Below are 25904 nucleotides of genomic sequence, written 5' to 3'. Positions count from 1 at the left end.
GAAGAAATGCCCTATATTTACAAGTATTTTAAGCAAAAATTGTTAGTAGAGCTTCTGGGAGGCCCAGGTAGAAGGGGCACTTTAAAAACTCGATTCAGCTCCTTTTCCACCTAGAAGAGTCCCTTTCAAAAGAACCACCAACTGGATGGTGTTTGAGGTTCTGGACTAGGCTTCATGACGCGGGAAGAAAGATGATGGGTTTGAAATCAGGTAACTCAGATGCTTACACTTGGGATTATTATGTCATAGCCTTCCTGAGCATGTTTTCCTGTGTGCATTTATCTGCTCTCCATGCTTTCCTCTTTAGGAAAGCCCACCCTACGCCCACATCCGTGTTAATTTCTCTTATGATGGGCTTTTTTACACGTCTTCCGTTTCAAGCAGCTGTCACAATTTCACTTTTTCATTTAAGCGTGTAACTATTTATTGACGTCTGCCGCCTAATGTCGCACAGCTGGGCCTGCGACGGTAAGCTCCTCCGGCGCCAGGGACCAGGAGCGTGTGACTTCATCCCTGCGCTCCCAGAGTCTAGCCAAGGGCCTGGCATTCAGGCAGTCCGCAAACCCCTGTACGACAAAGAGATAGCAGCTTGAGGCCGTCGCTGGGCTGCGGAGGGAGGCGCCTAGGGTTGCAGTTCCCACCCAGCCCAGCGATCCCCAGCCCGGGGCCGAAGCAGCGCCCTGCCCGCTGACGCCACCGAGGGTGGGACTTCCGGCCGCTGAAGTTTAACAGTCCGGGCGGGAGCCGGAAGCCCAACGCCTTAGCGGGCCGTGTTGTGGCCCCCGGTGTGCCGCGGCCGAGAGGTGAGGTTCTGCAGGGCCGGGGCTCAGTGGGCCATCGCCCACCGCGTCCTTCAACGTTCCCCAACCTCGCCCGCCCTCCGGCCACCTCTGGAGGTGGGACGGAGGTCCCGGGGCTTTGCGCGCCGGAGCTGGTCCCGCGCTCGGGACGGTTGCGGGGCAGAGGCGCGGCGGCGGGCTTGGCGCTGAAGTTCCCGGGAGCCGCGGGCCGGGGTCGCGCCCCTCGGTTTGAGACAGCCTCCTGCTCTTCCGGAGAGGTGGCGGGGTCAGCTCGGGTACGTTGGTGGCGGCTCTGGGGGGTGCGCCGCCTCCGCAAAGTTTGCAACTTACCCACAGTCTGTCCCCCTTTTTGCAAACCTCTAAACTAGGACTCATTTAATAGGCGCTTGAGTGCATTTTACAAGGTTACCCCAATTGAGCAAGCCTCCTGCAAGTAAAACGCATCTTTGGCGAATGAAAGTTGGAGAACTTTTATTGGTTTAAAGTAAGTGTTGTAGTGGAGTTGCTTCGAGTAGCTGTTGTCCTCAAATCCGGGCTAGCGGTCTCTTACTGCCTTGTGTCCTGACTGCTCCCTCTTTATGGGACTCCCTTTGAAAGGCTGATGTAATTAATGCACCTTCCTTCAGTGTGCTCAATTCTCAGAAGACGGAGGTGGATGGGCAGATGGTCCCCTACCTCGCTCAACTTTCAGAGAAGGAAACTCATCAAATGAGTTGGCCAAAGGCACTGTCACCTAAACCCTGGGACACATCGCTTGAACCCACTTTTTCTGCGCCCCGGTCGCAGGTGATCGTTCCACCACACCACTCGACAGGAATGGTGTAAGATTATAGTGACGACATCTTTCAGTTGTGTGTACTGGGTTTAGAGATCGCCCTCGCTGCACTTCATTGTTCCTTGAGGAGGGAACCAAAAGCACATGTTACTACATGTTAAGGCACCAAATCCAAACACTATGCATGCATTGCAACAGATGATTCTAATGACTTTTAGTCGCACTGTGTTTATCTGATGAATGAAGCATAGTGAATTACATAAGTGACTTCTCTTGTTAACAGAAGTTTTAACTTTTTAATAAATACATTAAGAACTTTTTCTTGGTCTCTTGAGAATCAAAGGGCTCTGTAATTTTTCATTCCTCTCACTTGTCCTTTGAGACTGGGTATACTGGACGAAAGATGTTTTGTTGATGACTTGGAACCCTGTCTATGACATCACTAAAGCTGTGCTGTCCTCTTGAACTGTCCACACTAGGAAGGCTTGGAGGATGTTTTTCTAGGTTCCCTTCTTTTCCTTTCTCCTTTCTCCCATGTATTTTTGAGCATTTTTTTTTTTTACCTGTCATGCATTACTATTTGCTGCTCTTTCAAGTGTCTGCCTAGAGCAGTTTTCTTGCTCTTTGTTTTCTAGATTGCTTTAATTTGTGAAATCACTTTGTCATCACTATGTGTTTGAACTATATACTGAAAATAAAGAATATGAGTGAGAACACTGTAGACCAAGAATTGATATAGGGACTAGTAACGTCTCTTTGGGCTGTATTTGCTGAATTTTGGAATTGTTTGGAAAAACGAGTGCCTTGGTTTGGACCTGCAGGTGTGCTACATATTATGATACATTTTAAAAAAGATCAGGAGGTTATTTAGGCAACACTTACTTATGAGTGCCTACTGTGGGCCAGGAATGTTTCAAGATTGGTAGTGAACAAGACAAAATGCCTGTCCTGAGGATCTTCGTAGTTCAGTGGGTGGGGACAGACGTTATGAGTAAAAGAAGACTTGCAGATAGGAAGCAGTGCCATGAAGAGAAATGAAATAGGATCATGAGATATGGAGCAACTGGCAAGGGGCTGCCTTGGTCATGCTCGTCAGAGGAGGAGACAGTTGAGCTGAGATTGGAATGATGCAAAGGAGATGACGGTGGGCAATCCACCGAAAGAGCATTCCAGGCAGAGGGGACAGCAAATGGAAAGCAAGAAAGAAGGCCAGTGAGCCTGGTGGCTCCAGGGAAGGAGTTGCACCCAGGCTAGGTCCTGTAGAGCACACTAAGAAGGTTGGGTTTCATTATACTTGCTGTGGAGAGCCATGGGAAGGGTCAGCTAAGAGAATGATCTGGTTCAGGTCAGGAAGGTCACCCCAGCTGCGTTGTGGTGAGCGTACTCTTGGGGACAAAAGCGGACAGCAATGCCTCTTGTTTTGGATTAGATGCTTCATTTTAACTTTTTCCCTACTTTTGTTTTTAAAAATGTTTTTAAACTATAGGTGCAATCATGCAGGAAAACCTCAGATTTGCTTCATCGGGAGATGATGTTAAAATATGGGATGCTTCATCTGTGACATTGGTGGATAAATTCAACCCACACACATCACCACATGGAATCAGCTCAATGTGTTGGAGCAGCAATAGTATCCTTTAAAAAAAATAACCACTTTTTGTTAGGTTTAACAACTAATGGAACTTTTGCATGCAACCCGTAATGAGAAATATATTTTGCATAGTTATGAAAGATGAAAAGAAACAGGAATTTACTAAATAATATATCTCATGAATACACACTACTATCTCTTGATTTCATTTTTAAAAATTTCAGTTGCAGTCCATTACACTGAAAAACACTGCTATTAATATAGATGCATATATATTAATTATTAGATCCAGACCATAGAATTAGTTTTATCTAAAATTTGCTGTTGAATCAAATGGAATAAGGTAGGTAATAGTGGGAAAAATTCTGAAAGGTTTTGGAATGAGTTTTTGCATCTACATTTAAATATGAATCTGCTCTGGAAATCCATGATAGAACTCATAGGCAGAAGCAAAGGTTGGGGGAAGAGATAAAAATTGAAATTGTCCAACATGCCCCTCTTTCTGACGTACTCTTGTCTTTCTCTTCCTTTCTGTGACAAAAATAGTCTCATTGCCCGAAGATTCAGAGAACTTACTGAATTTTCCTTAGCTTTCAATGTTTCTGATTCACATCCTCCCTGTTGTAGGAAGATCCTGTATGTGGACAAAATAAATGAGGCAGTGAAGCCTGTAAATCCGTTATTTCTCAGCCTCCCACTATTGACATTTTGGGTCGTAAAATTCTTTGCTACGTTGCTATGGGAGCGGTCCTGTGTGTTAGAGGATGTTTAGGAACCTTTCTGGCCTCTGCCTACACGTCATACGTATACACTGTTTCTTAAACAACAAATTAGGATTCAATGTGTCTGATCATATCAGTATCCAAGGATTAATATTCTGCTTCCCGATGAAAATAAAAATATCAAAGGTTTGAAATATGATGGACTTATGAACAAAACCATTAGAAGTTTTCATGCTCAACCGAATCTTGCAAATATGTAACAAAAATGATGAAATTTCTTATTGAATGAAATTCATGTCATCGTTCCTTGAATTTGTATTATAGTAGCAAATTAAATGACTTCGATGCCGTATTGATCAAACCCGTGGTGAAGTGACTGCAGTTTTGAAGTGCTCTCCAAAGAGAGTGACAAATGTGTGAGGCTGCTTCTCTGTTACCGGATTTCTATTATGTTTAGAGGTTAATTTTTCTCTGTTACTGTATAAGAGAAAAGTAGCAGTTTTTAGTAAGACTCACTATTTTTTGGTTTATTTGTAACCCAAGGAGTTTTCTTAAGAATTGGCATTTCCCGATAAACCCCTGAATGGTCTGTCAGTAAAACTGATGTGACTGTGAGGAGGTGTCATGTGACTTTCTGGGAACTGGTCTTATTTCTGTGTAGTGTTCCCGCGCTGTGGATGTGCGTTGGAAGCCTTTGTAGAATCTTATTCTGAATGAAGCTTTGATCCCTTACACAGAGGTTAGTTATTGATGAACAAAGACTTCCCAGACTCAGAAACTTGGGGCCCACTTTGCATGGATTCCAAAGATGGGGTTCATGGTGACGTGCCAGGTAGATTAGTTTCCTATTTTTTTTTTACCCTCTCACATTATTGTTTGTTTCTTTTCCTTGCTATATTAATATTAAACTTTAAATAATTTAAATTTAATTTAAAATAATGTACCCTCTCACATTATCTTTTGTTTTTTTCTTTGCTATATTAATAATATTAAACTTTAAATAATTTAAGTATAATTTAAAATAAAACTCTTATAAGTAGTTAATATGTAGCCACATTTATTTATATTTGCTATTGACTGTAGCTTTTATTTTTAATACATTTAAGATTGAAACATTCACAAAAATTCTAGTTCTGAGAAAATGTCAGATTTTATTATTTTAGTAGACAAAAATAGGAGACTAGTGTAGGTATTTGCTTGCTAGCTTAAATGGGTACCAAGCACTGCATTACTAAATAAGTATCTTGAGCAGTGTTTATTGATGAAAAGTGATTAATATATGATGATGACAATACTTTTCATCTGACTGATCATGATGATTTCATCCTTGAAGGATACAATTAGACCTTCCAGCCAGCTTTGAAAATGGAATAGCATTTCACATGGGTTAAGTAGCTCTTTTATCATCACAGTTCTTATGTTAATAGTCTAGTGCTAGAGATGCTCATGGATCATTTTATGTTCCATAACTCTTCATGTAGATAACTTTCTAGTGACAGCGTCTTCCAGTGGCGACAAAATTGTTGTTTCAAGTTGCAAATGTAAACCTGTTCCACTTTTAGAGCTTGGTGAAGGGGTAAGTGATTTAAAAAAAAAAACAACTTAAAATCTTAGCTCTACTTGGGTGGTAACTACTTATTTATTGTGGTGCTTGAAACTAAATGTAAAGGTGTTTAAAAGCATTATTCTTAACCTATGCTGAAGCTGAAAATAATACCGTAACTCTTATTATAGGTGAGATAAGTGCTGAAACATCTTTAATTAAAATAATAGTGGATCTTAGGGGAGCGGTCAAGGACTCATATTTTGTCAACGAGGCTCTTGCTTTCTCCATTTTTCCTCTGAGAGGTTCCCTGATATTGCTGCCTTTTTAAGGACCAAGTCCCACTTAAGTCATGAGGTTGAATTGACCCTAAAGTGTGATGACGTAGCCCTGCCCTCACTGATGCTGGGCTGAGGACTGCCAGCTAAAGACCTCTCTCTGTCTGATGGGAGCCTTCTGCCTGTGCTTCTGTCTGCTTGGTACTGATGGGTCTGCCTGAGCCCTGCCTGCCTCCTCCAAACTCTGGGGGGTGGGGTGGGGGGTGGTGGGGGGGGAAGATGACTGGTCCCAGAGCATTAAATGGAGCTTTCATTGCATATTGTTTTCTTATCCTTTTGTTTTTTTAAGTTAATCCCTTTAATTCAGGATATTGCTGGCTACCTCACTTCCAATCTATTGGAAGCTATTTCCAAGCTATTTCTTTTTTAAATAAAATATGATCTAAATAAAAAAGGTGCAAGTGGTTGGTAGCTTCTTCTTTTTTAAGTTTCAGATTTTCCTCGCAGACCCTAACGCATTAGGCAGGGTCCTAATTTTACACACTGGAGTAGGGGAGGAACGCAATCAGAAAGAACACAGCAGGACAGTGGCATATAAGCTCGTTTAATTTAAAAGGGACTTTTGATTTCTAAAATTCCCTAACGGTGTCCGGTGGGATTGACTCAAGCTTCAGTTGCAGCCTATATATGTTGCAGGCTGGGCCAGAGAGAATGCTGAGTAAGTAAGGGTGGAAGTGGAGTTTGGGGCTCAGTTAACTAAAACTGAGGCAGAGAGCCTTCCTGGTTTATAACAGTCAAAATGTACCTACTTCAGGAGCAGGCAAAACATGGTAGTCATGGTCTTGGATCTTTAAATCTTGTCAGAGGCGGATGACAAACATTTGTTTTATTAAATATCAACATCAAAATAATTTTGATTTCCACCTCCACCACAATATACATTATGCTAGTTTTATGCATCATGCCTTAGAGCCAGTTTGGCACCTTTTTGTTTTCATTTTTTAAAGTGTGAAAAGAGCAGATGATAATCACAAATGGGACCTGGTCCTAAGACTTCTGGGAATATTCCACATCAGCGGTTGTGGTTCTCTTTCCCACAGTTGAGAAATCACACCAGAATGCAGGGGGTGAAGGGAGGGCATTATAGTTATAGTTTGAATTGGCTTTAATTTACTTACAAAAATGTTTTGCAAGCCTTGATTCATAAGCCTTTGTTAGTAATTTCTTGTAGCGTGTTTTGAAGCCTTTGCTTTGAAGGATCGAAGTCCTTCCACTCATGTGCTATTTGAGATATTAGACCTTTTCTAGATGGGAAAATATGATTCTCACTTAAACATTTTTTGAGTAGAACTTTTAAGTTTATACTTTTTTTGTTTGATTTTGTATTTGTATTTCTTTAAGGTGGGCAGATTGGTATCAACAGTGTTACAAGGGATATGATAGGCTTCTATATAACCTAGAAATTTGACTAGCTGTTAATATTTAGATTTTAAAAACTGTACCCATTGCTTGTGTCTTGGGGTACAGGATTCCTGTCGTAACTACTGGATTTCTGTGAAGTTTGTTGGTGACATGAAAAATGTATTAAGATTAAAAAAAAAAAAACCCTATTATCAGGGTAAACCAGCTATAAATATAGCTTTTGTTCTGAGCCCTTAAGAGTGCTCTGACTTGTTTTTGACAATTAGAATCCTAACATATGGATCTGTGATAGACATCGTTCTTGTCTGTTTTGTTTACAGGTTAATTTTATAGTTGTTAGCAAACTGCCCTTCTTTGCAGTGATAATCTGATTCTAAGTCTTATCAGTCTGTTTAGACCAAAGTCAGTTCCTAGTATGGTGCCTGCAAGAGAATTGTACCTGCTATCCTGAAACATTGATGTGATGTGCTCTTTATGTTTTTATGGTGTAATTTTGACTCTTGATCAAAATTCGAGCACTGTGAGAAACCTTGAGGGTGGGCGGCCATCAGTGCCTTTTTAGGAATCCAGGGCTGTTTTCGCTATCCTGGAGGCTGGGTTTGAGGTGTGTGCGCTCCCAAGGCAGGCACAGTGATCTGGTCCCCGTCTCTCATGTCTCTGATGAACAAACGTAGGCTCGGGAAGGCGAGATGACTTGCCTAAACCTACTTAGCTTGCCTTTTAACTTTTAAGTAAGTCACAAGTATGTCCCCCTTTTTCCCATAGCATCCAACTGGGGTAGCCACACACACAGTGCACCCGAAGGTTAAATAGGAAAAAACTTGCAAGATTGTGTTCTAGCAGAGGGGCACCACCAGGTGATGACACTCAGATAACTGTTGTGAGAAAAACTTGGTAGCCTCCTGTTTTTAGCTGTTCATTTTATAAATATTTTATTGAGCATGCCTGTGGTCTTTTGCTCAAGCGGGAGTGACATGCAGGTGGAAGACAGTAAACTTGTAAAGGGAATATCCAGATTGTGATAAGTTGTTATGTAGAAAATTAAAATAAGATATAGGGATAGCAAGTTACGTTGGGTGGCCAAGGGAGGTCTGCTGAAGAGGCGGCATTTAAGGTATTGTCTGTGGCCAGAAGAAGCCCTTCAGCCAAGGTTCAGGGAATTCAGGTTTCAAGACATGAGCAGCTGTTGTAGAAGCCTAGGGGCAAGTATGGAGTTGTTAGGTTTAAGGGGTGCAGGAAGGTCGTTGTGGCTGGAGCATGCGTGGTGAGGAGGAGTGGTGGGGGGTTGGGAAGGGGCCCAGATGCAGAGGGCTTTGATAGCTAGGTTGATGAGTCTGGAATTTATTCTGGGGTTGACTAGGAGCCTTTGAAGACTTTTAAACGGGAGGGGCATGATCAGATCTAATTTGTAAAGGTCACCCGGCTTAAGAGAATGGAGAGAAGCAGGGGTGGGAGCAGGACACCTGGCTAGGAGGCTGCTCTTGTGGCTCTGCAGGGTTGGGATTAGGGTGTGGGCTGTAGAGGCAGATAAATGGGGGCACGTGGGATTTGTTTTAGTGTTGGAGTTCAGAGAAGTTATGGTAGATTGGGGTGGGGAGAAGGAAGAATCAAAGACAGTTCTGGAATTTCATCTTGAGACACTAGATGGATGCATCTGTTCTCACAGACACGGGGAAGACAGCAGAGTCAGGCTCCCTGACTGGATGTTTGAGAACGGGGTTTCTTAGGAGGAGATTTGTCGTGAGACTTTGGGCAAGTGTCCTGTTCTCTTGATGAAACTTCCCCCTTCTGTAAACTGAGGGATTACACATCCTTTAAAGTCTCCTCTACCTTTAGTGTTTTTTGAGCTCTGGGTTGGTTGTTATCCTGTGGAAACGTAAGAGCATGCTTTATTAGGGGGAGATGCAAAGGGCAAGTAAGCCATGGTGGGAGGCCAAGACTTGCTGATACTCCCTCGGCTTCCCCTGCCTCCCCTGCTGTGTGGAAGAGAGCAGGGGTCTGGGTGGTGTTCTTGAAGCCTTTTTGAGCCCTTACCAGCTGCTGGCTCCATATGGAAGATGATTAGAGGGGAATCATTAGTATTAGCATGTTGACAGCATTTAAGTCAAGTGCTTACTAAGTATTGCATAAGACTTGAAAGTCATCTCTGGGCTCTGTTAAATTAATTTTTTTTCCTTTAATAGCAAAAGCAGACATGTGTCAGTTTAAATTCCACATCTATGTATTTGGTCAGCGGAGGCCTGAATAACACTGTTAACATTTGGGATTTAAAATCAAAAAGAGTTCATCGATCTCTTAAGGTAAGCAACTTGGGTTTTGTTTTTGTTTTTTTTTTTTTTAATCCTTACAGAAATGGTATCTCACAGTGTGTTAGTTATCAGACTTTTCATGTTGATGTTTTGTGATAAAAATAAGATGTTTCAGAATTGAAGTGAGATTTGTTAGGGAAAATAAAGATGTTGTTTAGCCAAAAGCTTACTTTTGTCTGTTTTTTTCCTCCATATATGTCACTAAGGCATAATATTGGTGTTTAAAATGTTTCATTTTTTCACTTCGTTCTAGTCTTGTTTAAATGAACCACTTCCTTCACATTTTGTGAAGAGTGCTCTGTTGTCATCAGAGATCTGTTTTTAAGGCACCTTGGAAAAAGCATGGGGTGGGGATGACAGCGGTCTGGTCTCTGTCTGGTTGTTAGGGTTGGAGAATCAGCTTTTTCTTTAGTTACTTGGCTGCTCCTGTTTGTGTTCCCTTTTCTGTGTTCCTGCTAGGTGTCTCTCATCAGATGGTGGAAAGCATGGTCCTTACGAACTCACTTTCTTTAAGACCGTTTTATTTCCTTCATGAGGATTCCCGTTTGCATTTGGGAGACAACCCAATGTAGAGGAAGGCAAATAGCTTTGGAGTTCGTCCTGGAATTGAATCCTGGCTCTTCCACTTAGCAGTTGTGCGAGCTTGCACAGGTTTCCTACCTTTTCTGTGCCTCATTTAGTTAACTCCTCTGTGAAACAGGAAAAATGACATTGTCTCCAAGATTGTTTTAAGGATTAATAATAATATATAAAGCTCTCAGCATTAGTAGGTACTCGGCAAACAGAAGCGGCTGCTGTCATCTTTGAAACATACTTGCTCATTCTGGCTTTGGGGCATTTGTTTTTTGCTCTTTTCCATTTTGCAGTGCCTGGTTTCTTTCTCTTTTTAAAAATATTTCATTGATTGTGCTGTTATAGTGGTCCTTATATTTCCCCTTTTGCCCCTCCCACCCAGCACCCCCTACTCCCCTCAGGCAGCAACCCCCAGTCCCCCGCCTTGGTTCATGTCTAAGGATCATGCATGTAAGTTCTTTGGCTACTCCATTGCCTATATTGTATTTTACATCCCCATGGCTCTTCTGTGACTACCAACTTGTACTTCTCTTTATTTTTTGTTCAAGTACAGTTGTCTCCATTTCCCCACCACCACTGCCCCTCACCCCACACATTCCAGCCTCCCACCTGTGATCCTGCCCCCCTTGGCTTTGTCCGTGTGTCCTTTACATATGTTTGTTGAAGACCCTTCCCCTATTTTCCCTGCCTGTCCCCCCCACCATCTAGTTACTGTCAGTTCTTTATTTCAATGTCTCTGTTTATACTTTGCTTGCTTGTTTGTTTTGTTGATTAGGTTCCACTTATAGGTGAGATCTTATGGTATTTTTCTTTTACCACCTGGCTTATTTCACTTAGCATAATGCTCTCCAGTTCCATCTATGCTGTAATGAAGAGTAGGAGCTCCTTTGTTTTTGCTGTGTAGTTTTCCATTGTGTAAATGTACCATAGTTTTTGATCCACTCATTTACTGATGGGCACTTAGGTTGCTTCCAGCACTTGGCTATAGTAAATTGTGGTGCTATGAACATTGGGGAGCATAGGTCCTTTTGGATTGATGTTTCAAGATTCTTAGGGTATAATCCAGCAGTGGAATTGCTGGGTCAAAAGGCAGTTCCATTTTTAGTTTTCTGAGGAAATTCCATACTGTTTTCCATAGTGGCTGCACCAGTTTGCATTCCCACCAACTGTGCACTAGGGTTCCCTTTTCTGCACATCCTCTTTAACACTTGTTTGTTGATTTGTTTATGATGGCCGTTCTGACTGGTGTAAAGTGGTATCTCATTGTGGTTTTAACTTGCATCCCTCTGAATGCTGGTGACGCTGAGCATCCTTTCATATGTGTCTGGAACCTCTGTATGTCCTCTTTGGAGAAATGTCTGTTCAGGTCCTTTGCCCATTTTTTCACTGGGTTGTCTTCATGGAGTCGAGTCATGTGGGTTCTTTATCTGTTTGGGAGATCACACCCTTGTCGGAGGTATCATTTGCAAATATATTTTCCCATACGGTTGGTTCCCTTTTCATTTTGTTGATGTTTTCTTTAGCCCTGCAGAAGCTTTTATACTTCTTAATCCCCTCACCTCTCCACCCATTCTCCAAGTCCCCTTCCCATCTGGTAACCATCAAAACGCTCGCCCTATCCATGATTCTATCTCTGGTTTCTTCCCCCTTCCCCGAATTTAGATCTAATCCTTTCTTTAACGTTGAACTTCCATTAAGCTTCCTCTGTCACATCAGTTCACATGCCTCCTTCTCTTTCCCCTTGACACTTTGTCTCTGCCACACACTTAGCTGTTCGTGCTGCCATTTTCATGTTGATGCAAATGTCCTATCTTCCCCCACGGAACAGTGCTGCTCTCCTGGGCAGGACCCGTCCCAACAGTCCACTCGGGGTACATGCTACCTGACAGTGGAAGCGCGTTCTTTAAGGTAGACACACCACCATTTAGAGAATTACCTTTCCTTTCTGTGTCTCGTTTCAGAGTACCTGCTCATTATTATGGCTATGAAAAGTAAACCTCCGTTTCCTGAGAAGACTTGGGGTTGATCAGATAGTTTCCTACCGATATGAGTAATACTTGTAGGTTATTTGAGGAAAATGTTAAAGCAAATATTAGATTAATAAGTAGATAATATTTATAAAACATGGAATTTACGAAAATATGGGAAAGTGTGCCTTTTGAAGGTTTTACGGCACTGTACTTACTTTCATTTTTTTCTTTCAGGATCATAAGGATGAAGTAACGTGTGTAACATATAATTGGAATGATTGCTACATTGCTTCTGGATCTCTCAGTAGTGAAATTATTTTGCACAGTGTAACCACTAATTTATCTAGTACTCCTTTTAGTCATGGTAGTAACCAGGTACAGTATGGGTTTATTCAAAATAAAATTGGGCACTAGTTAGTGTGGCTCAGTTGGTTGGAGTGTCGTCCCATAGACTGAATAGACTGAAAGGTTGTGAGTGCGATTCCAGGTCAGGGCACATACCTAGGTTGTGGGTTAGGGCCCTGTCAGGGCACGTGTGATAGGCATCCAGTTTTGATGTTTCTCACATCGATGTTTCTCTCCCTCCCTTCCCCACTCTCTAAAATCAATGAGCATGCCCCGGGGTGAAGACAGACATAAAAATAAAGTTGGCAAGATAAATTTTGAACTCTTACATAGAAGAATGGGTTTAAAAGTTTTAAAAATCAGTATTTTAAATTTATTTTTTGCTTGCTTGAAAAACTTACAGCTTGCTGTTATTTAATGGTAGTATTTAAAAATGCTCAAATAACAAGCCAATTCATACTAGATCGAGTGTGCTTACTTCATTGGGTTAGCTAGGCCATTGAATATAACATGCTCCTAGGTGGTAACTATGTATAACAAAATACAAATAGTGTTACTAGGTGAAGCCCACAACATGGATATTAATGTTTCTGTGACATTACATTTATAGCAGTGTTGCATGGCTCGAACTGTGTTAGCAACAAGACAGATACTCAAGTTAAAAAATACTCTGGTGGACATGTGATAATTGAGTGTGTTTAGGCACAGGGTAAATGGAGTTTTGTTTTTTGTTTCTTTACATATATGATAATACCATATATGATAATCAAAGCTCATTCATGTATTTCAGGTTAATACAGAAGTATGTGGGGAAACTTTAAAGGAAAATTAGCTACATTTTTTTCTTTATAAAAATTAGTCTATGAAATTCTTAAAAGAATACATTTAGTTTCTCAAGAAATCTAATTTTTGGCTAACTTCCATGAAATTCTCCACAGAAATTTCCAGTGAGGTACAGCTTCTTTGATCTTTCCTTATTATAATCACTCTGGCCATAATTATTGCTAGATAAAAGATGAGAGCACCTCACTTTTGAAAAGCAATTTTTAAAATCATTATTTAATAGTATATATTGTGTTTAACAAATTTAATGGATATTGAAAATGTATAGAAAAAATATCTTTGCTCAAGGTCCTATGTATTGGGGAATAAATAAAAGAGATGTGCATATAAATGAGAATATGGGTGATTGATATAAAACAACCTTATGGTGATTCAGAACAGTGAGAGAAAGTTATCTGATTGGGAATAAAATAAGGGGAATTAAAGAAGGGGGCATTTCAGCCAGGTATAAGGCCTAATTGATGTGTGTTTTATTTTTACTGCAGTGTAAACAGGCCTCTTTGCCAGTCACTTGATTCTGACTTGTACTGGGGTTAACTCTTGCATGTCCACACTCTAGTTGGAACTGAGTATTGTTTTCTTTGTCCTCAGTGGTTGTCCAGTTTTGTGCCTCATGCGGAAAAGATCCTCACGTGAATGCCTGAATATGTTTAGAGATTACAGACATTCTTATAGGCTAATGCAGAACTTTGGGAGAGGGATATTTTATATGGAGGAAATCACATGGTGATTTATATATGGCCAATGCGAGAAAAGATTGGAAAGGTACACCTGAACGTAGTGTTGGTGTGTGGGACTTTGAATACTGCACCATTAAAAATAATTTTAAGATTTCAAATATATTACATATTTATTTCTTTTTTTAAGATTTAATTAATTAATTTTTTAGAGAGGGGAAGGTAGGGAGAAAGAGAGGAAGAGAAACATCAATGCGTGGTTGCCTCTCGCACGCCCCCTACTGGGGACCTGGCCCACAACCCAGGCATGTGCCCTAGAGTGGGAATCGAACCAGTGACCTTTGATTTGCAGGCTGGCACTCAAGTCACTGAGTCACACCAGCCATGGTTAAATATTGATTTCTTAAATTTAAATAACTTTCATAAAAATTTCAGGTCTGTTCAAAAATTGACATAATTCAAATACACCATTAATCAACTCAATTTCTCTGTTGTTTAGTTTTACCATAGATAGTGTGTTACTGAAAAGAAACTAGGGTAGGTAGGGCACATGTAACGATTAAATTAAAAAATTTCTGTTTCTGTTTATATGAACAACCAATTTGAAATCTTTTAAAATTATCAAATTGATTTCTTAGCAAAAATGAGAAAAATAATGAAGTTTTACTGAATCTGCATTTCACTGAAGTGTGTATTGGAAATGAGATTGCCTGAGTATATTTAGAATCTCACTTTGAAGTGTATGAGCTGAACTGAAGCTGGTAGTTTCATGTGCATCGCAGGGCATTTCTGCCGGGGAAAGAGCCGCACCGCCTCTGCAGAGCTGCCAGGGCTGATGACAGACCTCTTAGATTGTAATTGCCTGTCGCTGTTTGGCAAGTTCAGCAACTTACGTGCACAAATAGGGTAACCTGTGTTGCCTTTTCAGATTGTGGCCTTATTTCAAGCTGTTGAAAAATGGATCTGTTTTATTGATTATGTAGATTTAAAAAATATCCTTTAACATGTTAAAACAGTTTTTCTCTAGGTTGTGGGATTATGGATGGGTTTTTTGTTTGTTTTTGTTTTTTGTTTTGTTTTGTTTTACTCTTTCAAATATTTATAGTAGGGATGAGCAAACTATGACCCATGGGATGGCTTTATTTTTGTAAATAAAGTTTTATTGAAACACAGCCATGCTCATTTATATATTGTTTATAAATGTTTTTGCATTACAACAGTGTGAAATATGTACTGTCTGTCCCTTTAAGAAAAATTTTGCCAACCCCAAATCACAGTAAGTGATGTATTTTTTATATTTAGAAACAACCGCTGCCTTCTGCAAGCACGCACATTCTTACATAATGAATTGTAAGAAAAAATAACATTGCTGCTTAAAATATTAGGATTTTCATAAGCTTCTTGGCAATATTTTTCTTGGAAATAGCTTGCATATGGAACAAGATAAAGGCTTAGTAAGCACTGCTGATACTAAAATTAATGAATACTTATTTTAAATATAATTTAGTAGATTAATACTTTGTTTATCCAGGGTTATTTAGTATTCTCTTAATGATATTCTAAAGAGATGATGATTTATTGGACGTAGAAAGTTCAGAAATGAATATCTGTTATCAGAGAGATCCAGGGGAGGCATTTAAAGGAATCGGTGTGGTTGCTTAAGGGTCTTCTAAGACAGGTGTGTGACAGATGATTATCTGGTTACGTGGACAGCAATGAACACGGGAGTCACGGGCCTGTGAGAACAGTTGGGATCCGTATTGTGTACCTGGGTCCGGGCAGAAATGCTACTTAATCCTCAAAATAACCTTTAGAGGCAAGTGAGTGTTTTCTGTTTCGTAGATGAAAACACTGAGGCTTGGAGATGCAGTGATTTATCCAAATCATAGGGTGTTTGGACGAACTTCCACTTGAACCCAGGTTAATCTGAGGACGAGATTTATGGTTATCTCTAGTCTTTTTTTTTTAATAGGTTGCCATATAAGTCCACAGAATTTGAAGCAATATGTGGAATTTAGGTTTTGACTTAATCAAGAACTGTGTTTTTTAACTATTCCTAAAGTTTTATTTTGTAAAAGCAGTAATTTCCCTGAGCCTTGTATATGTAGGCAGATAATGGATGAGCATATCTTAAGGATATTTTAGCAAATTGATGCTGTGGCTAAGAGATTGAACATGAGCTTTAAAAATCTATTGAAGTCTTTTTTTTGTGTGTGTGGTGTAGTTTTGTGTTTGGGGGTTTTATTAAGTTTTTCCTGTACATTTAATTCAAATTCATTGTTTTGCCTTGTGTTTTGATAGGTTGATATATGACTATACACATTATAATTCACCAAGAGCTCTGTGTCTTTCATACTTAAGGTCCATGTAGTTTATTTTTTCTTGAGTGTGGACCAGAGGAAAGATTTGTCCATTCATATGGGTATACTTTTCCTCAACAGAGATGGAAAATATATACCAACATTTTCTCTTTGTACTTTAGCCGTATGAAAATGAGCCAAATTTAGTAGGTAACCATAGTAATTACCGTATCTTACCCTGTGTGTCTGGTAACAAGTACTCCTTTTTGTTTCCTTAGATAGATTTTATTTTATGTTTTTCCTAAATGTTTTTGTTGTTGTTGAGGGCTAATACATATTATCTTGAAACATTTTAGAAGTAAGTAGAGTATGACTTTTAATATCTAAAATCCAGTGGTTTCAAATCCTTTTGGAGTTTGAAAGATTAAAGTAGATGGAGCAAACAGTAACTCAGTTTTGACTTTTGTTCTGTGCCAGTTTGATCTGGGGTAACGTGTAAAGCTTACACCTGCCTACAGAACTTGCTCGCTGCTTGACTCAGGACTTTCTGGAGGTGTCTTACAACCAGTTTCCCCCTCTGGTGGCTTGTACTTAATTTCTACACTTACATTGCTGTTCCTTCACAGGGAAAAATTAGCTTAAATATAAAATACTTAATTCTTTTTTTAAATTTTTTTTATTTTTAAGTGTATACTTTTTTTAACATTTTTTAAGATTTTATTTATTTATTTTTAGAGAGAGAAGGGAGGGAGAGGGGGAGAGAGAGAGAGAGAGAGAGAGAGAGAGAGGGGGAGAGAGGGAGAGAGAGGGAGAGGGAGAGGGGGGGGGAGAGAGGGGAGAGAGGGAGAGGGAGAGGGAGAGAGAGAGGGAGAGAGAGAGGGAGAGAGAGAAAGAAACATCAATGTGCGGTTGCTGGGGGTTATGGCCTGCAACCCAGGCAGGTACCCTGGCTGGGAATCGAACCTGGGATACTTTGATTCCTAGCCCGTGCTCAATCCACTGAGCTATGACAGCCGGGCGTAAAATACTTAATTCTTAGCACAGTAAATATGAGTGTAAGTTTGAAAGCAACATTTCAGTAAAAGTAGATAAAATTCAATTAGTGTCAATCCAGGACCTGTTTACTCACACTGGATTTTGATTTGGTTCAGCTGGATCAAACTCTAGAAAGAGAATGAGGTATTTCTACTGCCCGAGGGGACAGGTGGTTAAAAGCTCGCCTTGCCCTCGGGCTGATGCTTTTGAAGCATGGGTATATCCATCCCCAGTCTGGAGTATTGACAGTTCCTCCAGTTCCTCCTGTGGGGTTTAGTGAATTTTTTATTATGCTTCAGGTGTTGGATTGCCAGCACAGCCGATGCTCAGATTCAAATATACAGAATGTATATAAAATGCAGATACTGCTTTTTTTGTACTTATTTGTGTTTTGGTTGTGACTGGGCCTTTTATTTGTGGGGGATGTTCTAACCTTGATGAAGCGATGTCATTAATCTCCTTGTATTATGTTTTTCCTCTGGAAAAAGAGAGGAGATGGAGGTAGCTTTACTCCAACTTAGTAAAATCATGACAGACATTCAATGGCTAGAATATTGGTATGTCTTAGGGTCATCTTATATAGCCCAGTAAATGATTTTATGGTGTCATGATTGAAACCTGTTCCCCTATAAACAGAGAAGTCCTGGATCCGGTGTGAATGTTGTGTTTGTGGTTGGTCATCATTTATAGAGTTTAAATAAAATGTTTTTATGAATGCTTGCAATTACATAAAATTGATTCTTATTTTTATAGCCTATTCGGCACTTGAAGTACTCCTTATTTAAGAAATCGCTACTGGGAAGTGTTTCGGATAATGGAGTAGTAACTCTCTGGGATGTGAATAATCAGAGTCCCTACCATAACTTCGACGGTACACATAAAGCTCCAGCCTCCGGCATCTGCTTTTCTCCGGTCAATGAATTGTTGTTTGTAACCGTAGGCTTGGATAAAAGAATCATTCTCTATGACACTTCAAGTAAGAAGTAAGTGTGACATTTCTTAACTTGGTAACAATTAATTATCTCATTAGCAGATGTATTTGTGATTTGTATAGACCTCTGATTAATGATCAGGAGCTCTAAAATTTGTGTACTTGATGTCTGGTGAAGTAGATTTTTCTCTTTTTCTCCCCTTGCAGAAGGAAATAGATGAGGCGTGGGTAGTCTTTAGAGTACTTCTGGACCATGAACGTTGAAGGGTAGCCTGTTAATTATTTCACATTTTTATTTTAGCACTCATGCATATTATTCTTTTTCAAAATACGACTAAATGGGTACCTTTTTAAAGCATTATGGTTAATTTGCTGTACAATTAATTCCGTATCTAAAGCAGGATGTCTAAATTATTGATACTAACATTTTGGGCTGGATAATTCCTGGTTGTGAAGGGCTGTCCTGGGCGCTGAGGGATGTTCAGCAGCATCCCTGGCCTCTACCCCACGAGATGCCTGTAGCACGTGCCCTGTTGTGACATCCTAACCCCCTCCAGTTGAGAACCGCTGATCTAGAGCTAAAGGGCCCATAATCTAAGTTTCTGGGTCGACTGTCTACTTTGGGCTATAAGGATTCTTGGTTAGCTTTAAAAAAAAAAAAAGCTGCAAGAATGCTGTAGGTGTATTTTAGATACCAAACAATATCTAAAGATCCTGTAGCCCTTATTAAAGTGTACTATTACTTATGTCACATTCTTTTTTTACTTTTTTTTACTCTTTTTTTGAACTAAGAGAACTGAGTCGGTAAGCCGTTTCTTTCGTATACCAGACACTCCAACAAAGAGCTCAGCTTTGGCAGATCAGTATTCATACTTCGATATCCGCCAAGGATCACGCCACATGGGTTCTGTTAGCCGTTCGGTCAGGAGATGCACAGCTAAGAGCAGAGTACCAGCTGCTCCCCTGTGGAAGGTCGTGCACCGTCCTCTTGAGGCTTAAGCAGGTCAATAAATGGAAAGGGGATCCTGGGAGCCTCCTTAATTCTGTGGCTAGAGTCCTTTTTTTGTTGAGCAGCACCCAGGAATTCTGTCACACTCATTGCAGTAATTCCTCAAAGAATTAGGGACCACTTCTAGAAGATGTAAGGTGTACCTATTAGGAGGGAATAGAAAAGTAGGATTGAGTGTTCAGTTCCTTTAAATGCCATTGCACTGGAAACATCTCAAAGCCCGTAATTCTCAATTTCTGCTGTATGTAGATATTTGGGATGTGTATGTTGTTTGCCAAATTCTAAGCAAGTTTGGTTTTGGCCTACAGTTATTCGTGTGTCACAAGAGCTTGTGTACCTGTGCACGCTCATGCACTTGTCCTCCTTTCTTTCCAAAGGCTCGTGAAAACCCTAGTAGCTGACGCTCCTCTGACGGCAGTAGATTTCACGCCGGATGGAGCCACTCTGGCCATTGGATCCTCCCGCGGGAAGATCTATCAGTACGATTTAAGGATGTTGAAATCACCCGCTAAAACCATCAGTGCTCACAAGACATCTGTGCAATGTATAATATTTCAGTACTCCACTGCTCTTTCTAAGGTAAAATATTTTCTCTTTGAATTTTTGATTTTACTGAATAAATCTAGCTCAGAATATGGAAATTTTATGTTGTCAATCAAACACGGTGCAGTTTTGCTTCATAATCATTTTTATATTAAAGTATTTAATATAATTTTAATACAGAGTCATTTGATACTTGGTTTTAAAACTATTAATTTCACACTTAATTCTCATGTTTCCCTCTTCATATTTTAAAAGGCTTTTGTGTTCAGAGGGAAACTTGCAGATTCATCAGCAAGCTTAAAATTTGTAAGGAAAAACATATACATATTTTTAATCTAATAGGGAATTGATAAAATATTAATAAGAGTAGAAAGCATTAGAAACCTGACCTTTTCAATATTCCATTACATTTTAGTCAGGTTTAAGTAAGGGCTGTTCAAATAAGCCCTCGGCTGTGAACAAGCGGACCGTGCCCGTGAGCGCTGCCAGCAGTGGGGTGCAGAGTTCTGGAGGTGCCAGAGAAGCCGCTTCCGTTGCCGCGGTGCTGCCGCAGCCCATGACAACCGCTGCGGGGAAAGCAGCCGGCGCTGCCCAGGAGAGAGCCGGTGAGTGCTGCCGACGTGTAGTGGCTGGAGCGCGCCCCGAACCCCGATGTGTATGGTTACACATTCTTCAGGAACCTGGAACTCACGTTCACTTGAGTATTTAGGTAGAAGTATTAGTAGATACCACTGAAGAAGTGAAAATTTTAACTTTAGCTGTATATTTCTTAAAAAAGTAATGGAAAACAGTCTATTTAGCTGAACTTCTGTTTTAAAAAGTATCTTAAAAAATGGAATAATGTCAACTCAGAAATTTTTCATTCTTAATACTCCCAGACTGGATGACTTTCCATTGTGTCTTCAGATTAACCAGTACGGAATGAAACTTGGATGATGTCATGATATTATTTTTTTTGAAAGCTATTAATGGCTCCTTTTATGTCATATTTCAGAATAAAAAATAAGTCAAGTGATGAAATGAATGTGTTTAAGTATTAAATAGTGCCCAGCACATATTAAGCAGCGTACTAGTTTGTTAAATAAAAATAAATGAAAATTTTGCAATTGTAAATAAGTTTTTCTACTCTATAATCATATTGATGAAACATTTCTTAAAGAAGAATTCATTTAGACATTGTGAAGGTATAACATGATGATGACCTTCCCCATGCTTACTGTAGAATACATTCTCTGCCTGCAATAGAGAACGTATTTCCTGAGTTCCTGAAAACCTTCTGGTTTTTATTTTGAGAAATATGCTGAAGTGTCCACTTGCAACAGATAATTTTAAAAGTCTATGTGGTGTATATGCCAGTATGTTTTCAAAATATTCTCATTAGAAATGGAGGTATGCATCCATGTCTTTTAATTTTTAGGACAAGTACTTTGACTTGGACAAATATATTTGTTGGTGCCTTTTCAATCTGAATTTACTGTTTCCAAGTATTAGCAAAACTTTAATTTGTGTTCATAGTGTGGAATAGTTGTTTTTAAAGGTAGTAAGTATAAATTTTCTGTGAATAACTACATCATACTTACATAAATATTATATATATTATGTAGAAAAATAATTAGGTCTTTATTTAAAAACTCCTAGAAATAAATGCTATTGCTATCTACTTAAGAGAAGAAATTCTTTTTGAAAATAACTTTGAGTAACGTTTGCCAAAAATGTTGAAATAACTATGTGAAAATTGCCATTATTTTCAAAATTTATTTTATTATTGATTTTATGCATAATTTTGAAAAATTAAACAAAATGAGATTTTCTCATTTCCTATAAATTTTCTGAAGCTGGTTTATTCATTTAGTTTTTAATGAGAAGGCTCGTGTGTAACGACGACAGCATTAATTAGGCAATGAAAGACCTGGGCCTTCAGGGTCACTGATTAACAACACCACCGATTAGCAAAGTTTCTGGTAAAACGGAAGTTTGCTCTGCACCTATATTTAGAAATTTTGTTTGTTTTATTTGAAATGATGGCAAGCTTACAGAAAAGTTTCAATAATATTACAAAGAACTCCTGAGCTCCACTGTGTAGAAGATTGACCATTTTATAAGTTTGCCATATTTGCTGCCAGATTTTCTCTCTCTCAGATACACACACACACACACACACACACACACACACACACACACACACACACTTTCCCCCCCTCAGAAACACCGAGAGTGTATTAGGTTTAAGTCTCAGGTCTATCACTTCTTACCAGGATGACTTTGTCTCTTTTTTCTCTTCCACAGGTAATACTTAACTTTTAGGGTTATTGTGAAATCAGAGAAAATGTACCAAGGGTGCCTGCTACATGGTGGGCACTCAGTAATTATGGTGTGACTAATAATACTGTCACCACAGTCATCATCATTACTATTATTATTTTAAGCTACTTGTAAGATAAATCCAAAGTTTGGGGAAAAAAGTTCATGCTGCTCCCACTGGAGGGGTCTGACTTAGTTATGGAAAACAACCTCTGCAGACTTGTTGCCAGTGTTTATTTTCAGTAGGAAACAGCCTGCCCCTTTATTGGTGACTACTGTGCTGTTCTCTCTGAATTTGGTATTCTGCTTTCTTTCCTCTTCTTCAACTATTGTGACATTAGTGAAGTCATCTGAGGTTGAAAATGCTGAGGGCAAAGTGAACAGCTCCTGCTGCCAGTGAAGGGAAGACAGAAGAGGGAGAAACACCCACCCACTGCAAGCTGGGGAAAGGCTGACGTAACTTGAGTCCTGCTCTGTTGGGCATTGTGCTCCCTGGGCCTTACAGACTTTTTTATGACTGCCATTTGTAGATAATCCTACGAGCGAGTCCGTCAGTAACAAAACCATGTTCAGAATATTTTGTTTAAGACGAAAGCAAAGTATTTACATTATTTTAGGAAAATTCCAATCAAAATGGCTACAATAAGGTGGTGTTGTATCAGTAAATAAGTTATTTGATTTTGGGGTAGCACTTTATCCCATGAAAATGATGGTTTCCTGAGCTGTTATTAAGTTCTGCTCTTTCCCCTAACACTCACAGTTGTACTGTTACCAGTAATATGGTAATACATTTTTATCTGCTTATTGACAAAATCATATATTTATCCTGTTTAAATTATTTTTTAAATTAAATTTACTGGGCTGACATTGCTTAGTAAGATTATATGGTTTCAAGTGCACAGTATTACGATGCATCATCTGTATGTTGCATTGTGTGTTAACCACACAAAGTTGTATCTTCCTCTGTCACCGGGTATTTGAGTGGCTTTGCCCTTGACTGCCCTACCCCCTCCTCCAGCCCCTTCCCTCTGGTAGCCACTGTACTGTTGTCTGTGCCTCTGAGTTTTTATTTCTTTGTTCATTTGTTGCTTTCAGTTTTATATTTTTAAAACCTAGTTTCTGCTGATAAATTTATTTAGGTATAATAAGACATTTTTATTTCTAATTCCTATAAGGTTTGCCTCGAAGCATCAACACAGACAGTGGAAAAAGCCAAGATTGCTCCAGTTTTGACGACAGTAGAGCAAGTAGTTTGGGTGACATGTTCTCACCTATCAGAGACGGTAAGTTTCTTCAGATTGCAGGATCGCCTTCTCTTGCTGGTAGTCACTACGTCTTTATTCTGACTGAAAGCTGTGGGTAATAGCCACAGTTTAACTGTGGTCATGATAGTTTGCCGATTTTCTCAATCCCTCATATTTTAAATGTTGTCACTCCAGAATAGATGCTGGTAATTTTCACATTGGAAGTTTGCAAAAAGCTTCCAAGTTAGCACTTTAATTTCCACAGAAATTTTTCAAGGGCAGTTTGGTCTCCATAAGCAATCTTGTATTTACTTTTAAGTAAATCTGTAAAATCTGGGATATTGATAGGTAAAAGGTATCTTTCTAACTAAAAAAAATTGCTTCTGTAATTATTAGTATTTAATTGGTATTTATTATATGTTTTCATGGAGAAATACGGCTGGGCGATACTTTGCCTCATCTTTTATACCAGGGGTGTCAAACTCATTTTCACCGGGGGCCACATGAGCCTCGTGGTTGCCTTCAAAGGGCTGAAATAATTTTAGGGCTGTGTAAATGTAATTACTCCTTAACTGTGAAGGAATTGAAATTAATTAAAAGAATTTTACTCCTTAATTGTTAAGGAATTGAAATTAATTAAAAGAATTTATCCACAAAATTTACCCACAAAGATTTGCATGTTTACTGTTCATATATAATAGTTAAAAACTGGAGTGAACTTAAATGTCAGCGGTAGCAGGACATTTAAATTGTTACATGTGTTTATGATCTTCTATAATTTTTTAATTTCAAAATTGTCTATTTTCCAAATTTTCTGCAATCAATTTCATAATCAGAAAGAATTGATACAAATATGATTGTATGGAATTATTGTCTTCTGCCTGCAAATATTTCAATTGCAGGTCAGATTCTTTTATCTTCCTTCCACCTAATGAAAGAGGGAAGGATCCCTTTCTTTCAAGATGAAGAGAGGTCAGACCCGCATCAAGAGTAGAGAGGATGCAGATGAAGGAAGGGAAGGGGCTTGGGCTGGAGCGGAGAACAGGTTCTGAAGTCATGAGAACCCTTGCTAGTCAACTCTGGAATTGAAGAATGTAGGACGGGGCTTTTGGGGGGTTTTGAGTTATAAATGAAATCCTCTCTCATGGTTTTCTAGAGAAATGAATAAAGCGTAGAAATTCCTCTTTAATTACTTTAGCTAGCTTTAAAAATATGATTAGCCATATGCCCTTCATTTCTTAGAGCTTTATGTTATTAATGAGAAGAAAACGTGGATACTAAATATAGTACTGGTTTCGTTGTCAGGAGATTTGTGTTTTAATCTCCAGGACGCAGCTCTACTAGTAAAAGGCTTAATCTGTTTTGCCTCAGTTTCGTCACCTTTTAAATTAGAGCACTTCTGCTTTTGTTAGGGGAGAACAGGAGAACTACTAACTTCTGAAAGTGTATGTGTTGTGTGCAGTTACTGCACACACCCGCAGGTACATGGTTGGATGGATGATAGTCCACTAATATGGTTATGTGTGATAATCACTTTATTGGCCATTTGAATTTCTGGGGAATTTGACCATTTTTCTATTAATCCATTAAGCAATTTTGGGTTGTTAATTAGTAAATTAATAATACTGCAGTACTGAAATTTCTGCCATTGAAATTTCAATATTAATAAGTTCAATGTCAAATAAGACCTTATGTTTTTATAGCATTGTATTGCTTACAAAATATTTTTACGTTATGTAGGTTGATTCTCTAAACAATCTTGTGAGATGGTCAGGGCATTGTGCCCCTTACGTAGATGCAGAAACTGAAGCTCAGTTGTGGTGAAGGTTTGTCCAAGGCCACGAAGCGATTAAGTGGTATAGGCAGAACTGAATGCAGAGCTCTGGACCTAACTGTGCTGTTTTTTCTAGTATACTTTGGTGTCTCATTAAATGACTGTAGAGTAGAATTATCTTCTCTTATTTACTGCTATGCATGAAGCTAAAAGATGAAAAGGGAAGTTTATGTGAGTGCTAGCTTTTAACTTCACTCAGATTTTTCTTCATAAAATCATTAGTCTCTGAACTCTTCCAGGGATGAATAGGAAGTCTAAATTGCTGTGGTGTCTTTCTCACTATCTTTTAAACCTGATTTTCTCATTTTGTTTGTAGATGCTGTGGTGAACAAGGGAGGCGATGAGTCTGTGGGTAAAGGAGATGGTAAGAACTGTTGAGAAGTCTTTTTATGAAAATTGTAAGTGAATTGTGTTATCGATGGCTGTGTAAAAGTTACCCCAACATTTTGAATTTTAAAAGAGCGTTTATCGTCGTAACTGTGGGTTAAGGATCTGAGCAGAGCTTAGCTCAGTGCCTTTGGCCTTCGGTCTCTCTTGGCGCTTTAATCAGGGCATCCACAGGGCTGCGGTCCTCGGGGCTTGACTGGGCTAAGGCCTGCTTCCAAGCTCATTCCTGTGGCCGAAGGCACTCAGGGTGGAGGCCACAGTGTGTTTGTAACCTCACCTTCAAAGGGACATCCACTTTGCTGTATTCTCTTTGCTAGAAGCAGGTTACTAGGTCCAACCCTCATTTGAAGTGGGAGGGTTACAAGAGGGCGTGGATCCATGCCAGATGTCAGAGGTCATTAGGAACCTTCTTAGAGGCTGCCTGCCCCTCTCTCTCTCTCTCTCTCTCTCTCTCTCTATATATATATATATA

The 25904-nt window shown here is 39.5% G+C and overlaps 1 protein-coding gene across 3 annotated transcripts in view; it reads left to right on the top strand.

Annotated features, from left to right (window-relative positions):
* Positions 1-710: 710 nt before the first annotated feature.
* NEDD1 (NEDD1 gamma-tubulin ring complex targeting factor) overlaps positions 711-25904 on the top strand; it is a 35541-nt gene continuing 10347 nt past the window's right edge. The window contains exons 1-10 of one of the 3 annotated variants that reach the window (XM_045826684.1): positions 711-803; positions 3062-3205; positions 5370-5464; positions 9315-9431; positions 12218-12358; positions 17937-18166; positions 19501-19702; positions 20082-20271; positions 23143-23250; positions 25362-25409. In XM_045826684.1, the coding sequence (XP_045682640.1) occupies positions 3070-3205; positions 5370-5464; positions 9315-9431; positions 12218-12358; positions 17937-18166; positions 19501-19702; positions 20082-20271; positions 23143-23250; positions 25362-25409 (1267 nt within the window). In that variant the 5' untranslated portion in view covers positions 711-803; positions 3062-3069. The other 2 variants (XM_045826683.1, XM_045826685.1) reach the window with 2 other exon arrangements.

Source organism: Phyllostomus hastatus, unplaced genomic scaffold (genome assembly GCF_019186645.2).
Source record: "Phyllostomus hastatus isolate PE091 unplaced genomic scaffold, TTU_PhHast_1.1 phas_scaffold_755, whole genome shotgun sequence".
NCBI classification, from domain to species: Eukaryota; Metazoa; Chordata; class Mammalia; order Chiroptera; family Phyllostomidae; genus Phyllostomus; species Phyllostomus hastatus.
Note: the sequence above shows the minus strand (reverse complement) of the source record. Positions and strands in the feature narration are given on the sequence as shown.